The sequence below is a fragment of the Cariama cristata genome, unplaced genomic scaffold (genome assembly GCF_000690535.1).
Source record: "Cariama cristata isolate BGI_N322 unplaced genomic scaffold, ASM69053v1 scaffold37014, whole genome shotgun sequence".
In the NCBI taxonomy this organism is placed as follows: domain Eukaryota; kingdom Metazoa; phylum Chordata; class Aves; order Cariamiformes; family Cariamidae; genus Cariama; species Cariama cristata.
Window position 1 is genome coordinate 242 of NW_009614152.1, and position 17,495 is coordinate 17,736.

General features: G+C 41.2%; 1 protein-coding gene across 1 annotated transcript; it reads right to left on the minus strand.

Annotated features, from left to right (window-relative positions):
• Nucleotides 1-12,766: 12,766 nt before the first annotated feature.
• Nucleotides 12,767-17,440, minus strand: LOC104161018 (bone morphogenetic protein 7-like). Its single transcript, XM_009699302.1, has 4 exons — nucleotides 17,159-17,440; nucleotides 16,301-16,417; nucleotides 14,908-15,109; nucleotides 12,767-13,215 (listed from the first exon to the last, which is right to left on the minus strand). The coding sequence occupies exons 1-4, from the start codon at nucleotides 17,438-17,440 to the stop codon at nucleotides 12,767-12,769; spliced, it is 1,050 nt and encodes a 349-aa protein (XP_009697604.1).
• Nucleotides 17,441-17,495: the final 55 nt, after the last annotated feature.

Sequence of the window (17,495 nt, forward strand, 5' to 3'; positions counted from 1 at the left end):
AAGCTTTAGCATGAAATAACACACAAAGTTGAGCTACAATTTCAGCAAAAAAATCCCTTTTTGTGCAAAGTCCTTAAAGTCTCTCTCACATACATTTTTTAAATTGTTATTGTTACTGTTACTATTATTACATCAGTATTAGTTACTAGATCTGTAAGGAAAAGTCCAAGTAAATACAATTCTGGATAGACGTTTTGCTGATTGTGTTTGTCCAAAAGCAGAACTGTTCCTGTGCTGCACACACAAACACACCTTTTCCCATTTTCCTCCCATGACAATAAAACTGATGAGCAAAATCACTGAATGGACGCTTTCCTTGAGAGCGCTCAGCTCTGAGGGGATCACTTGTAAAACTCAAGAAAGTCTGAATGGCTCAAGTTTGATGAAATGGCTCTCTTGCCTTCTTTCCATGTCCAAACACTTCCTTTCCCATGATTCTCAATACCTGACCACAAAAAAAAAAAGGCTAGCAGCTAAAAGGTTATTTTACCCTAATTCATGTGCAGTAAAATGTATTTTCCAATTAACCAAATTTGCCGATTTGTCCCGCTTGGACACTCTTATAATTTATAATGTAAAAGTGTTCTTTCTTTATCTAAAGACCAAGGTGACTGCTTTTAATTTTCTGTAACCTCTTTACACTTGATGTTCACCAGACTCATAATGTTAATTGGCTTCATATACGGATCATCAGTTTAATGAAGGAATAAATCCTATGTTGCTTTATGTCCCTCTGTTTTAACAATGATTGCTTTAATGAAGAATGTGACGTGTTTGAAATCAAAGCTGCAGGAGACATTAAAGGGGTTTCTTTTACGATGACTGAAATGCTTATTTAAAGCTAAAACCATGAGGTTTCCATATTTCAAAAGCTTTTCTTTAAATCATTTTCCATGGAAAATACTGACACATTCTTCATCAAAGAACTTTTTCTTTGTAATTGTGAGCAAAGACTGAGAATAACACAGTTTTGTAATATAAACATCCCAATTAGGTTATGAAAATATCTCTGAGCTGATTTTACACCACTTCAGTTTTCATTAAGAGTTTAAGTAAAACTCCTAGTGAGTTAGAAGGAGTTATGCTTGCCTAAATAAGAAATATTTTTGGGTAACTAATACATCTCTTTGTCAACCTACTGTATTTTCATTGTTCACATATAGATGCAGAAAATTATAGGGGAGAAAGAATTGCCAGTTCACACACAAAAGCTCTGGATCGCTGTAATCTATTTCTCCCCATGGGGATTTTAGGATTTCGGGAGCAAGGGTAAAATGTAATGAAACATGGGCTCATAGAGATAGGTGACTGCAAATCAGAGTATCAATTAGGTCAAGCTGGAAAGCAGCAATTAGACCCAACTTCATGTGCCGGTTATACTAGCTACAGCAGGTTTAAAATGTACAAAGCAAATGCATTCTGGTAATTGAACATTTAGTTCCTGGTCCCACTTACAATGAAAGTAAGCTTGCTTTCCCCGCCCCCCCCCTCCATCTAATGGGGACTGCATATACTGGGTATATTTTTTTCTCATTTGAGAGCTGCTGTCTGGACTGAAATTACATGATCCGTAGATATGGGAACATGCAAGATAGAATAGGAAAGTCTCTAATCGAAACCTGGGCCAGGGCTGAGCAACCAATGGATTTGGACAGAAATTTTATGACATGGCAGAGGAAGCGCATGAGAAGGATATTAGCTTAAATTACATACCACTGAGAAGTCATTCAGTGTGCCAGGCCTGATCCTATGACCTCTTGGGGTTTATGTCCCCACAAGCATTATACTCATTCAACTCAGGTCACACCAAGCTTCACGTAGATACACACGCATCTTCTCCCCCATCCGCCATATGGTATTGTGTCTGAGAACTATGTGTTTCAGACCAGCCAGGACTACAGTCCTATGGCCAGAACTGTATGAACATGCAGAAGACAGTCCATAAACATACTTTGCCTTCTCTCTCCATGGAGAACAAGAAGGTACTTTGTAGCATCTCTAGTGGGACAGAGGATTAGTCTGCTAGGAGCCTTATTCAATAGCAACAGCTCTCTACCCGGAGCTATGCCTTTACCAAACCTATGCCTGGTCCCCACACTGCTTACTGTTTGAATTGCTCAGAGTGCAGGCTGGGACTATGCCAGGATTTGCTGAGGCAAAACAATACTGGTTTTCAGGAGGATTGTCTGGGGTTTTTAGTGGGGATGTCAAATAAAGGTGTTTCTTCCCAGATGTGCTCTTTCGTACTAAAATGAGTCTTCTAACAAAGATTTGTGAGAAAAGACTTCCAAGGGAGCAGCTGTAAGAGTGAGAAAATGTAGTAGCATTACTTGAAGATAGGAAAATGTGATACAGAAAGACTAATTGATTTACTCAAGTTGTCCATAATGGACAACTACAGCAGAAGAGAGCAGTAAACTCAGACTATGTAAGTTAACATTTTAAACATTTGACCTTGCCTTTGAAGAAAAGTTTTTTCCAGAAGCAGCTGCTCTGGTTTACCAGAATCCAGTGTTTTTGAAAACTGAATAGATCTTACATAGATGTGGATGACATGATTATTGACATTGTTTACCCTGGTCTAAGGCAGAAAAGTGATTCCCTATTGCCTAAAAGGTACCCAGAGCTACTAGAAGTTTGAAAGCTGTGGAGGTCAAAGTTAAAAATCGAAAGACTCATTATATCTCAGATTTAGGTTTGCACTTTCTTTGGGTGGTCCTTATTCTCCCATGGACTTACCAGTTTATTTGGAACTTTTCAGATGCTTGGAAGTCTGTAGGAACTGATCCATGAAATATACATCAGTTGTACTATTGTTTATTCCTCCTTTGTTCTGACAGAACATATTTAGGAACAATATAATATTCTCAAAAATAGCTGCCCAGTTTTAGGTTCCTGATCCATGTAGAGCCACTAAAACAATGACCTGCTTTTCAAAGACGTTGACTATTGTCTGGGACTTTAGAAATCCTGAAAACAGCTTACCTTTTCCAGAGACATGGTTTCTTGACTTCTTCGCAACTCCTTGTGTTAACAAGACAGGGTAATTGACTTTCTGGCAGAATAAACTTGTCTCAGATCTCTAGCTGAGCACAGAGATGGTCCCACATCATATTTATTCTAGCTGGATAGGTATTTTGATGCCATCATGGTCTTGTTCTTCGCCAAGTATCATAAAGCCAAATCTTTATCTTAGTATCAACAAGGCAAATCCTTGTGCTTATTCTGTGAAATAGTACAAAGAAAGGATTAAAACCTCCCTTTCTCCCTTTTTCTTCTTCTCATGACAGGTGGTGACATAGTTTATGTGTAACACCTCCTCAGTCCTTCAGCCCACCCTTCTAGCCATGCTCAAGTTCAAGCCCACTCCTGCTCCACCTCTTAATATTTGATTCAACGGGAAACTAGGACTATGCCTTTCTTCCTCCAAATCCCTCTGGAGTTATATCCAAGGATCTGGATGCTCTGTGCTAATGAAAGGCATTACTGAAACATTGGTAATGGTGTTCACTGATGTTCAGAGATTTGTTGATTCAGGGAGTGAGATGGAACCATTTAAACAAACTGAATATTACATGAATGAAGGAAAGGAGGAAATCACCATTCTTTGGGCTTAAGAACAAGGCAGTGCAAGGTCATGCAAAATTTAGAGGCAGGGTCCTAAAGCATTCTAAAAAAATTCAACTTGAGAGATCATCCCTATAGCCTTTCACCTCCAGCTTTACAAACTTTATCTTTCCCAACATATTTTCTTAAACCAGAACCACAAAGTCCTCCTTCCACCCTTTCCTATGCCCTCTGTGCCATTTTCTTACCTTAAAATACAGGTCCTATCACTGTCTCAGGCACCTTGGAGCATTTGGTGAAATAAGCCTGGAGACAAGACTTTGAACAAGTACAGGCTATCACCCACCATCGAACCTGCAAGGTCACTTACCTATCAAGTAAGAGGCATAATCTACCTTGTGGACTTCTGTGTAGAGAGATAGTCAGCATGCAGGGGTTACCACAAAGTGCTGACCGCCTGACAGCATGTAGTGAAGAAGGAAAGGTTGGGTGGTCTTGAGGAGCACAGACCTCTGTGCAGCTGATGGACTTCTTGTACCTAAGGTTGATCTTGCTTGAGAAGCAAGTGATATATTCATGAGCTGTCATCCAAGAAACAACAGGAGAATGGCCATGGTCATGCTGTTAATCAGTTTGTTTATGCTGCCTGGCTGGATGGGAGCAGAGAACCCTGCTGGCATTCTCTGGAGTTCATTTAGGGTTTGCAATGTTCAAACACCATTTTAAATTTTTTTAAAACAGGTTTATATTCTTAGCCTGTCCCTGGGCAAGTTACATTTACACTTTTAAAGCTCACATTCACATTTTGTATGTGCATTTGAGTTGCAATCACAAGTCTCAGAACACATATCTCTTGTTGCCTAGAATGAGAACGAACCTGTTCAGAATATTTTAATTATTTTCTTTTTAAAGATTAAATGTTGAGTTTTGAACTCTGAAGCTCTTTACAGGAAAAAAAGCCCTTTTGATATTTTTTTAAAAATAATAAAAGTTTTCAAAATGTCCAAAGGGTATCTGTAATGAAGAAAACCCAAAAATAATTTCAAATTACAAATAGAAAGTTATGTTGTTGAAATTAGAATAAAACTAATAAAATTTTTCTTTTAGCTTTTTGGCATGCAAAAATTTGAAAGCTGATTTGACTGCTTGACCCTGAAAATTCTCATGCAATGGGGAAAAATGTTTCTGCCCACTCCTGCGCGGTACCCACTGCAGGAAAGCAGTGAGGCTGAAAGGTGTTGAGCCACGGAGGCAGTTGGTGTCCTGGTGTGTGACCATGTCTTGTCCTGTCCATTCACCAAAGACTGCTGCCTTTGAAACAGCTTCTGAGCTGCCACGTTTATAAACCAGTATGAGGAGCCAGCTGGTGACTCTAGTGGCCGTGGACCCACCCCAAGCGCAGGACACCTGCCGTGGCGGCAGAGGCGCTGGTGGGCAGCTGGAAATGACACGTGTGCTGCAGCCTCTTCCACTCCCACCCACCTGTACAGCCATTTTTGGCTCCCGAAGCTCCCAGGCCAGTTTGAAAAATGTCACTTGGTGACTGCCTGTCATCACTGTTCCGGCAGCGGAAAGTTAGCCTTGTGGTCCAGCTTGAAGACTAATAGGCTCTTGTAGGACTCCAGGTAAGCCACTAAGGGTGGAATTAATTCGATCACATGTTGGTGTCTGTATTCTGAAGTTGGGTGAAGTGAATCCCAGCCCCATCTTCTCTAGGTCTCAGCTACCAGCCAGCCCATGCACACCAACAGCAGTCCAACATCCAGGTCAAAACCTCATCTTGGTAGAAGTCACTAGCTACAGTTAGTAACAGGACTTGAGTCTGTAAAACAAGGGCTGAAAATGCAGCACCTGTGATGATGTACCCTTCTGAATCAGAAAGACTATTACTGCAATAATAATTGTAAATTATATTTGGAAACAGGAGTTTATTATAATCTAGAAGAAACAATACTAGGAAGTCTCAAGACATCTCAGAAATGATAAATATATGTTAGTTACTTGCTGACTCATTTTCCACCAGAAAACTAGAAAGCAGTTTTGCATAGTTTTACAATACCATATGAAAATAAATCAACTATTTTCATTTTTTAATCTATGCAATTATTGAGCCAACCTGTGTGAACTTTCCAGGGTAACATGTAAACATAAACGGGTTCACTGAGGAACTGTGAATTTCCAGAGAAATACTGGAGAATTTAGAAATGCTTTTGCATTGTCATAATCTTCAAATAAATGTGAAATTTTGAATTTTTTTTTTTATCGAGACAAAATCTTTGTGACAGAAGCAGCAGAAAAACTCTGTCAAAATCCAGTGCTAAAACTAAATACCACATTTAGGAAATGGAAAGTTATTCAGGATAGGAAGCAACAAGAACTATGTGGAGCTCATCAAATGCAAAGTCTTGCTCCTGGGAGAGAACAACCCCATATATTGGCACAGGCCAGGGGCTGACTCCTTAGGTTATCCAGGGATCCTTGCTGATAAGGACTTGATCATATGCCCTTGGTACACCTATGCAGTGCTGAAGGCTAACCCCTAACCCCCTTTTGGATTGCATTAGCAAGTGCATAGTCATGAGGTCAAGGGAAATACTCTGAGAGTGTGTACTGGGACAGGGGCCAAGAGACATTGTCAGATCTCCATCTTTTGAGATACACGTAACTCAGCTGGATAGGGTCCTGAGCACCTTGCTCTGACTTGGAAGTCAGCTGTGCTTTGAGCAGAAAGTTGGACAAAGATGATATCTAGAGGCCCTTTCCAGCCTAATTTTTTCTGTGATTCTATTCTTGAGTAGTTTTGATAAATCAAGCGCAGGAGTATTTTACAAATAGCAAACTAAATCACTTCTTCCATTCCTCTTCTTTTTGTGGTACAGAAAGCATAAAACTTACTAAATAAACTGAAACGATTCTCAGAAGATGGTTGATCTGGTTAAGTTAGATATTGAGTGGATTATCTAATATGCTTACTATGGTTGGCTTTTTTAAACAGAGATGATGTCTTAGCTCTAACAGCATGTCTGTCTCTCCAGTCAAGAAATCAGAGTTTTAACTCCTATTGCTCAATTCTTTTTCTTGCAACATTATCTATTCAAATTCTGATTTTGAATCACTAAAAACTTGACACCTTCCACTTACAGCCTAGATTCCAGCAGTAAAATGGGAATCCCAGAAGCAGCAGTGGAGACTCAGAATTCACTGCTTATTCTGACAATTGTGATCATTTATTCCCAGCAGCACTTTGGCCTTTTCACTGTCGGGAAAGCTGGCCCAATGCTTAGCTTGATTTAACCCCAGGGAATTTTAGACATGTTTTGGGGAAATTATATTTATGGGTTTTTGTCTATGGCTTTTGAGGACACTGTTCCCTGGCCACCAACACTGGCTCAGCACATTCAGCAGAAAATTTGACATGGACAATCTGTTGATTCCTATGTGGATCACAGTACAGAGTCTATACTGATTTTTAAGTACAGACACGGGTTTTATGCTGCCTGGCAACTCTGTTTAACCTGACAGTTAACCAAGCAAAATTTTTGTACTGGGATTTATGCCATAATGCCACTTTGTGTCATGAGGCCTGGATTTACAGCATCACCAAATCATGGTTTCAGTTAAAGGCCAATCAGTTCTCAGTAACAGGTCATTTTCCTACTTACAGGCAAAAGTTACAGCTTTTGTTTTCCAGAACCAAGACAGGTTGTGATCTTGCTCTGAATTAGGGCAGTTAGTATCTGCATGAATCTATAGCTGCACACAACCTTGTGAGAACGGAAAGTCAGCAGTCTTTCTTATTCTGTAAATGGCTTCTGGCAATAAACCCAGTAGGAAGAAAGAAAACATTTAATTAGTTGCTTTAAGGCACAATTGTCTCATTCACCAAAGGTCAATTCATACCTGCTAACTACTCTCCTTGGAGGTGAGCTACACTCAACGCCAGAAGGGGAGAAATGGCCTAGGTGTGACATACTTTTGCACAAAGCCATTGAAATGCACTCTCTGGATGTGGCAATGTTCTCAAATTAGCCCTGAGCACTCCACCTCAGTTACGGGTAAGTAGCACCATCCTTTGGGATGAACCAGGAGGGAGGCTGTCTCTGAACATGAATGCATGTGCCCATGGGTGTACATAAGAAAGAACTCACATTTGCCTGTATATAGTTGCATGTGTGATCTTAAAGGAACTGTAGACAATCTGGAGGGTTCGGTATCTGCAGGAAAGCCCTGAACTTATGATAGGCACCCAGCTTCTCTCCTCTCTTTTCAGGAGACAAGCTCCAGGGCTATGAATCAAATGCTATCCTCCATGGGTCTTTCAAGTAAAGCACATAAATGCCCCATTTCCTACACGGAGAACAGGAAGCATAGGAACTACCCCAGGCAGTCTGGAAACAACTCAGAGCATTCCTAACTGGATGCCCCATGCTGAACGTCATTTTCAAGCCTGCAGAGCAAACAGAATAGAGCAGAGGCTTTTCAGCTGCTTACAGCACTGCTGTGCTCCAGCTTCTTCAGGGCAGGAACATTTGAGTTATCTCCCCCCTCACAAAGGAAACCATCCCAAACCAATTTCCCCAAGTCCATCCCTTCTGCCTTACCTGCCCCAGGACATCCCCAGCATATCCCACCCACTGCTTCAGTGCCAAGAAGCGCCTTCCTGTCACCTGTATCTCATGACAGGTGCACCACAGAAATGCCTTAAACATTTCTACAAACAGGAGACCATGGAATCTCTTGCACATTTGCGCTTTTTACCATTAGCTCTCCCCCACAACATACTCAGATCCTACTACCATCCCACTACAGCATTGTCGGGGCCAGGTTTAGTGCTCTCCACACCTTATGCAATAACGAGTGTGACTGCACATACCTCACATACCTGGGCCTCTTTAGTTCCAAACCCAGGCCAAACTCTTTATCATGGGGTTGAGCATAACCCTACATCTTTACCATGGGGTTGGATTGTCCGAGTCTTTCCGCCTCTGAAATCCTGCTTTCCATCTGCCTGTGGGTATAAAATGCAAGGTGTGTTATTTACCAGAGGAGAATCACACTGATCCCAAGCTATGCAGAGGATGCAGAGACCCATGGGCTGTCAAAGATCCAAGCCAGCAGACCTTGAGTTGCAGAGCTGAGCGCTGAGGGTGGTACAGATGCACCAGGGTGAATGGGCAACAAGGCACGCTGCTTCCAGCCACAACCTGAACCAGCTCAGACAGCCTCACGCCTGCTGTAGCTGTGCCCTCCGTGAGGCTTGTTGCTGGAGGCAGGGGAGAGAGGCTGCAAGGCTCTCAGTCCTTCAACGTGGGGCTTTTCCTCTGTGTACTTCCCAATTTCAGTCTGTGGGGTGTCGATGCTCTTGGTGGCATTCTGCATATAAAATCTGCAGTCATTCCTTTTTGTTTCTGCTTTTTACAAGGAGAGATCTTCAGGGCGAGGTGTGACCTTGTTGGTCTTGGCAGTGTTTCTCACAACGGGGTTTGCTATCAGCCTTGGTTTCTCTTGCTGCTGTTGTGATGCAACACGGTAGAACAATGCATAATCTGAGTCACCAATCCTTTTCCAGACTGTCCATGAAGAAGACTACCCCTATTGCCTCCAAAACCCTAGCTGTTGCTTTTTGGCATGCCACCTAAACATATGATGCTCTGATTAAACCAAGACTCCAAAGTGTAGCATTTCTTATTTTGGAATTCTTAGTTATTTCGGTTAATGAATAACAATAAAATGTACCTTTATTCTTAAAAAAAAAAAAACAAAAACAAAACAAAAAAAAACCCAAAAAAACCCCATACTTGTGCTTAACTGTTATTCCAATTACAAGTTCTGGTGTAGTGTAAATTTTTTCCCTTGGCATTATTATGAACCTCATTTCCTTACAAAGTCCAGGATAAACAATTCCAATATATTTTGTTTTAATTATCAGGGTTTAATGGGGCATAATGAGACTATGTTGAGTGGCGCAGAAAAAAATAATTTACTGTGTGCAAAACTACTGAGTGCTCCTAGCTTGACTGTGCATATTTCACCTATTGTAGGGCAGCAGTATGTTAGCTAATATTCAGTGTGCCCATCATTTATTTATTAATCATACTTGCTTTTCAACAGAAAATTTTCCTTTTTTTTTTTTCCTGGCATCTGAACCAAGAAGAAACCCATTAAGATACCCTGGAAAAAATGGACAACTCTCTGAGTTGAGCAGTGAAGTATGCAGCTGATACACAGCTGATGGTGCTAGAAGCATTTGTCATGTCATGGACAGAAGACGGGAGTGTGTTGGATGCAGAACCTGCCTCAGCCAGCCTGTTCCAAATGCAGTCCTTCTCCCAGCGTTATTTGGCAGTGAAAACTTCTGGCTTCGGTTCTTAGGGCCCCTACCAAAAGAAGCATAGATAACATTAGCTGAAGTCACCATTCAGAAATGACCTTGGCCAGACTCTCACAGTATCTACATTTTCCCACTCCCAAGGTGTGGTTGCTACAGACTTAAAACACCACGGATATTTCTGCAGTGAAAAGGGGAAAGTACAAAACAGTAGCCAGGGAAATAAACCAGTAAAGTGGGATTATGACCCTTCACGCTTTTCAAGGTCCATTTGCCAACGGCACTGAATTGAATGGACGGGCATGCACAATGCGAGTGTTAGCACCACCCTGCTAAGAAATTTATCTTCCACTTTACCAGGGTAACCATATACCAAGACCAAAACCCTTCTTTTTTTTTCCTTTCTCCCCTACACAGAAGTTTTACGTAGGCAGAGGAAGATTTTCGTCATTTGTCTGGGAATTCTGAACACAAGGCAGTGTGGTCAGCACGGCAATGATGATGGGCTGTTGTGCAGAAAGGATGAACACTTTTGTTCTGCCATGCTGGGCACATACAGCAGGTTTGAAACATTCAGTCATACTGGAGTCCCTGTGCCTGCACCATATAGCTTACACACCACCAGTTCAACACGTGGTCTGCTGGATGGAAATACAAGAGCCCTATCACAGCCTGTTTCCCTGGCTTGGGGGAACCAAGCCTTTTGTCCCTAACAGAAACAAGCTTCCTGAATGCTCCACTGCCTGTTCCAGCCTGGACTGAGCACCAAGTCCTTTGCCTGAACTGCTGCTCCCAGCAGCAAGACCTGCTCTTGGAGCTGTTCTGACATTGGAGTCTCCCAGCTCTGCTGGTCCTTACCACAGCCTCTGCAGCCTTCCAAAGAAACAACTAGGCAGGGGAAAACCCTTCCATCCACACTGATCCATGCATGCCACCCTTTCTTTCTAAATCCTCGTCTTAGGCTCCTCTACTCCACCCACTCTAGGCTGTAGTTCTGATAAGCAACATGCCTGCCCTACACATATAGGGCACAGACTTCTCATCCATATATTGCATCTGTGAATAATAGTATTTCTTTTGTCCTGGCTTTCTAACTTAGTGACATTTTAATGAAGGCATCCCAAGATATTACAAACATGCATGAAAATAAGGCCTTACACACCAAGAAAATTGAAACCATCTCAGGTATATTAAGTTCAGGACCTTCAAGAGACAGGCTTTGTTACAAGCACCACATGTGACCAACCTGAAGGGCTTTAATCTCTATGCCTAACTCAAGTGAGAGTTACAGGAAGCTTCAATGTGAGTTTCACTTCAGGAATAATTACTGGATCCTCCCTGAAGAGAAACACATCTGTTCTGCTTATCCACTATACTCCTTGACATGGAGCCAGAAGACTGGATACAGCACCCACTGAAGCCACTGGGAATGTCCTTTCTTCTGGAAAAGCGTTTGATTCATGACTGTAGGAAGGAGGTTCAAATACAACACAAAAAACGAGACCAATGTTACATTACATTTATTTGAAAATTAACATTTTATATTACAGCTTAAGTTAATATACTCCAAGTGTTTGGGTTTTAAATAAATTTATTACAGGCATCAGTATTTACAGAAAGAAAAACATTTACATAAATAATTTTTCTTTTTTTTTTTTTAATCGCATTGGAGTAAAAAAATTCTCCATGAAGTTTCTACCCACAGGAGATGTCACGTTCTGTGAGAAGCCAGCCTCCTTCAAGGATTAATGGAGACAAGAAACCTAACTAGGCTTAAGCTACAACTCAATGAGTTGACTGAGGAACTGCAATGGTCTGGCTACCTGCATTTAATTGCAGCAAGACTGAAAGACCTCAGGGCGGCCCTTCCAAGTCTATGTCCTATTCTTCAAGGAAGAATGCAAGGGAATTAGTGAGTACTTTCCATCAAACTTGCCTCAGATACAGGACCAGGCCAGCATCCAGCATGTTCTCAGACCTCCAAAGCTTAGTGGTGGTCTGTCCTCCTGCTAAACTATGGGGATTCTGACCCAAGCTTAGGATCCCACGGCACAGCCACTGTATAAATACACAAAAGCAATCTCTGCTGCCACACAGTCTAGCAGGCACAGCACACCATGGTGGAAGAGAATGATTTTACAAAGAGCGGGACTGGCTGACTCTTCCTCATATAGAGGTGCGGCCCTGAGCTGGAAGCCAAGTTTGCTGATTCACAAACAAATACTGACCCATCTCTTCCCTCAGACTGGCTAGCAAGTCCCAGAGGGACTTACAAAGAGGTCTCTGCATTTGGTAGAGCCTCATAAAGAAGAAGGGGAACAAGTGCATCTCTGGGTGATGCACGAGCTGCAGATGGTAGTGGCCTCTGAGATTAGCTCTGGGCAAACACTTATCCTGAAAGCTCTATGTAGGAGTATACATCCCCACTAGATCATGCAGTCAAAAACTGAGTAAGTCTCTGTTACTAAGAGACCAGCACCCTGTCCTGGATTGAAGCAGGATACCATGCCTGTTAAATCATAGGAAATTCTGAGCCTCAATATACACAACAAGACCTTAACTTGAACACTCAACTTAATGCATTTCAACTCCTTCACACAGAAAGTTCCTGTTTTTAATGGTTTACTCCAGTGTACACTCAAAAGAGCTCTCCATGCAAGTCACCATACTCTCCAGAAGCACGCAGGACTTCAAAAGCCAGCCTTAAACACCTTTCCACAAAGCCACAGTGAGGGCAGAAGGATCTGAAGCACAGCTGAGTTTCTGGTTCTCCTGCCCTGTAAACTGAAATGCCATCTCCCTTGGTATCTTCAGTGGCAAATGGGGAACTGAATCCAGGTGCATGCCAAATGCAGACAAAAAAAGGTCCTGCTAATGACAACCACACCTTGTTGCCACCATGTCTTTGTAATTTTTAAGGACTACATTCTCTTTGTCATCAAAGTAGAGAAGATTGAGGGATTTCAATTCATCTGGCACACAGCAGGGCGTGCTGATATCTTGAGACAGTTTCAGTGTATGGACTATGGACTGAACTGTAGCATGGTTTGTTGCATTTAGACTTTCCCCCAAGGGGAAGAGACAGGATCCTCTGCAATAAAATGCATTGTATCCACTTGGGTAAATAATCCATCCTGACCAGCCAATAGCACGGAAGTCAACATAGAGTTCCCTTCGATGGCATGCTGTTACCTGGTTTTTGGCAGAAGGGACTGCAGCGGCCCGAGGTCTTCTGCTCATGCCTGCATTGCTGATTTCGATGATTTGAGTTTCACGAGGCACGCGTGAAGCATCATTTTTGGCAGGGTTCATCTCCACTTCTGAAAGGAAGCTGCATGTTAAACTTTCTCAAAAGAAATTCAACACCTAAGTACAGTATTCTGCATTAAAGTCTGTTCCATAAACCTAAATTAAAGTCTTCAGAGTAGATTTTAATGACACTTAAACTGTGAAAGTACCAGAAGGAGTGTGTATTCAATTGCCATTTCAGCCATATTTCAAAAACTGCCAAATGTTGTGTTTCACTTTGCGGCCTGAAAGGCCCCAACTCAGCAGAAATATAAAGGAAAAGCTCAATGATATACTAAAAATACATTTTGTGAACTCCACAGGCCCTTTTCAGGGCTCAATCTGGTCAGAATGGTATTAGCAGTCTTTACGTGGCCACTCCTACAACACAAAGCATGCTGAGCAGTGCTAACAGGGTGGAGATCACAGCCTTTTTCTCTCTCCAGTATTCTCCTCCCAGGAACTCTACCCATACACTTGCAAAGCAGAGCGTGTTCCTGTAAAGTATTATCTTAAAAAATATTTTTCAATTTTTGGATCTGAAAAAAATTACCACCAGGTTTATGGAACTCTGTGAGAGAACGAAGCTTACTGACAACAGGTTTGCTTTCTTAAAGTATCTTCTGAAAAGCCTTGACAGATGCCCATGGAGACCTCAAGATCCACATACAGAGGGCGAAAACCACTGATACACAGGCTGGTAGTAGAACAATCTGCGCAGATTCGCTGACCACAAACAACAGGCAGGTCTTCTTCATTGAGAAATGGATATCAATTTCTCAATCCTGGCACAGTATCCCATACAGAGCATGATGCTCATTAAATTGGGATCCAGGATTTCACAATAAAAATTTTCTTTGGAAAACAAAAATAAACAGGTCAGCCTCATTTTTGTTTTTAATCAATTTCACCACCTACTTCTTCATATTGATGCAAGTCCTACCTAGTTTCTAATTTGCAGATGCAATCATTTACCAGAAAACCCTGCAAACCCAAACCAAAGTAATTTTTGCCCCTCCTCCCAGCTTTTGCTCTTTGCATTCATCAGGCTCTAAAATCCAGCCTCAGTTGGTTTTACTGGAAGACAGTGGGAAAGATAAGACACTATATTTCGTAATTTAAGGGATGAGGGCGTTGTCTCTGATGAAAGCAGCCTTTAGTTACAATGCTAATTAGTCACTGAAGTTAAATAGGTGCTTAAAAACCAAGCCAAGGACAGAGAGGTTTAAATTGCTTATTTAACAACCACTTCCTCTCTTGAAAACGGCACTTAATAACTCCACTTACAGTTGCTTTACTAGCATTTTCACAAAGTTTTCCAAGTCACTGAGTTTTTTTTAGCCTAAATCTAACCTACAATTTTCATGCAAACTTCACCACCACAAAAATAATACAAGTAGTAATTTAAAAAAACCCAAAACAAAACCAACAAAAAAACCCCTCCCACCCCTTTACAAACAAAATAAACCAGATTCCCCCTAGGCTTTATAAATATTTCCTGCAAACACAGTTTTTCTGAGGGGAAAGGCAATTTAAGATGCTGGGTGACCTACTTACAAGAACTATCAAACCAAACTCTGATCAGTGACAAAGCTGAACTTCGAAACTGTTCAACACTGAAAGTCAATACTGAGATTAGGTATACATGAGGCAGCAGAAGGTAACAGAAGATGAACAGGGAGTTCATATTCTAAAACAGAGCTGCTGCTCTCGTGTGAACTTACTTGTGGAAGAGGGTACAAAGCTGGAAGACCTCCGTTTGTTACTGTTGGTGAAGAGGACAAGGAGAGCATTTCTACTCTCCTGCAAAGCACCCTGGCTCTTAGCAAACTTAACCAGGTTGTGCTCAATTCTATTGTTGAAGACACGTGTTGTAGTTATCAAAAAGCCATGGTTGGAGCTGCTGTTTCCAACCCACTTGGAAACCTGGTAATGACAAGGAAATTAAAAAATATTGTTTCAATATTCTTATTACAGCATTATGATTAAGCAATGTTTATATTAGGAAAAAGGGAACAGGCAACAAGCTATGAGAATGTAAGAACATATACCATGAGAGAAGTGAGGTAACTGTATAGCTGAGACTCAATTGAGTTTAATATTTAAACCAGTAATTAGACATTAAAAAATACAAAATACCATATGCATTCCCCAAAGCTACGTTTACAGGAAGATAATTAATTTCAGAGAATTTACTAGTGAATAGATGAGTCTAGGAGTTAAAATTAACATTAAAATAAATCCTCTCTGACTTTAGCCAGGAATTTATTTTTCATAGCAATCTTAATAAAAGAATAATATGAACTCTCCAGACTTTCCATACCATTAAAACTCATTTAAATCTAACAAACATGGCATTTGAAGAGATTAACTTGTAATCAAGCAAATTTACTTCATCTAATTGTTATAATTACAGACTAATAGATAAGGCCAGGCCATTCTCAAGCAGTGCTATCATGACTTAAGATGCAACTCAACCAATCATCCAAGCATGCTGTTCAGTCTGATCATAAAGCTTAGGCAATGAAAACACTGTCCAAGTACAGATTTAAATCCAAGAAATTTCATGTTTTAAACCACATTTGTTTTTTTGCTATAGAAAGGCATTCACATACCGTTATAGTTCAAGGATATCTACAAAACAAATCTTGAAACTAACAAATAAAGAATCTACAGAGGAAGTTAAACAAAAAACAATTCAACCATGGTAAATTTCAGAAACACAATGTTAAAGCACGCTGCTCTACAGTAACGTCACCAGAATAAAAAGAAGAAATTAAAACATACTCTTAGCACACAATCAGTGCCATCTCCTTTGGCAGCCTAAGGACTAACATGTTTTAATCAGAATGACATACTTGACCTGATGTCCCTCCTATCGACTCCATTTGGGTTATTCAATTCTCATGTCAGCGCTGCTAGCAGTATATAAACGCTCCTCCCTTAATTCAGGTAGCACCAGGTGTACTTTTAAGTGTAGAGAGAAAGCTTCTCCCTCTCTGCTGTCCTTCAGCTTGAACTGACCACAAAACCCAGCATAAAGGCAATGCTGGATTGATGAGCTGACTGTCATCTAAGAGATTTAGAATTAAAATTAAGTCAGAATTCTCTGCTTACTGTCTGTGTGACGTTGAATACTTCCCAGCCTTCTGTATACAAGGACAATAATCTTGATGCAATGAGATGTTTTTTTTGTGGTTTACTTCCACTCTCCAAGATCTCATACACTTCCACCTTGATGAGAACAATACAACAAAACAGTGAGAAATGAAAAACAATTGTTCTTCCAGCAAAACAAGAAGGATGAAGATTATGCATATTTCTGCCACATCATAGCTGTAAATATGTACTATCATCCTAAACCAGGCAAAAACTAGTTTTTGGACAGTTTAACAGAAAAAACAAGTATCACTACATACATCTAACTTCTAGGTATGTTCAGAGGCAGGATACTGGACTGTTTGATACTACAGAAAAATATTCCGACCATCTCTTTTCTTTCTATTTTGAATACCCGATACCATGAAAGTATTTGCTCCTCCACATTTTTTTCTCCAGGTTTGCAAAAAGTCCAATCCTGCCTTTTCCCGAAGGAAAAGATACACTCAATGTCAGAGTCCTCACCTACCCTATTTTCCTACAAATCCCTGATTGCTATTATTTTTTTTAGAGTAGCTCAATCAGATAGATTTTGATTCGAATTTCAAAACATCTCAAAGCCCAGAACAGCATGGTATAGCTTGAGATCGGTCTGATCTTTAGGGAGAGCACACTGCCATAGCACGTAAAGGACAGCATACTGCCAAAGTACTACCTGCGTCTACTTCTTTGCATGCTGGAGGCAAAGAAAAAGCGAGGATGACAATCAAATAAAAACAAAGCAAGTTTATGCGGTAAGTGGTTGCACTCCTCATTTTCAGTATTACTAACAATGAAAGCACAAGTGTTTAACTTACAGATTATTTCCCCACTTACTTTGCAAAAGTGTTTCACATCAGACCTTCCAGACACATGTGTCCTTTTCAGCTTGAAGACCCTGAACTCGGCTTTCAGCATCTGCTCGCCCTTCTCCATCGCGCTGATGTCGAAGTAGAAGTGATCCTGGTCCACGTGAACTGGAAAAGAGCCTTCTTTAGGAACAATGCAAGAGACCGCAAAATAAGCTGTACCCTCGCGTCTTTCACAGCAGCTGCCGGATCTAGTCAAATGTGCAGGGGGGACGCGAAGCGGGAGGCGAAGGGGCTCCGCAGTGGGCATGGAGGCCGCTCCCGGGCTCGGGACATGCCACCGCTGCTCTGCTGCGGGGAATTCA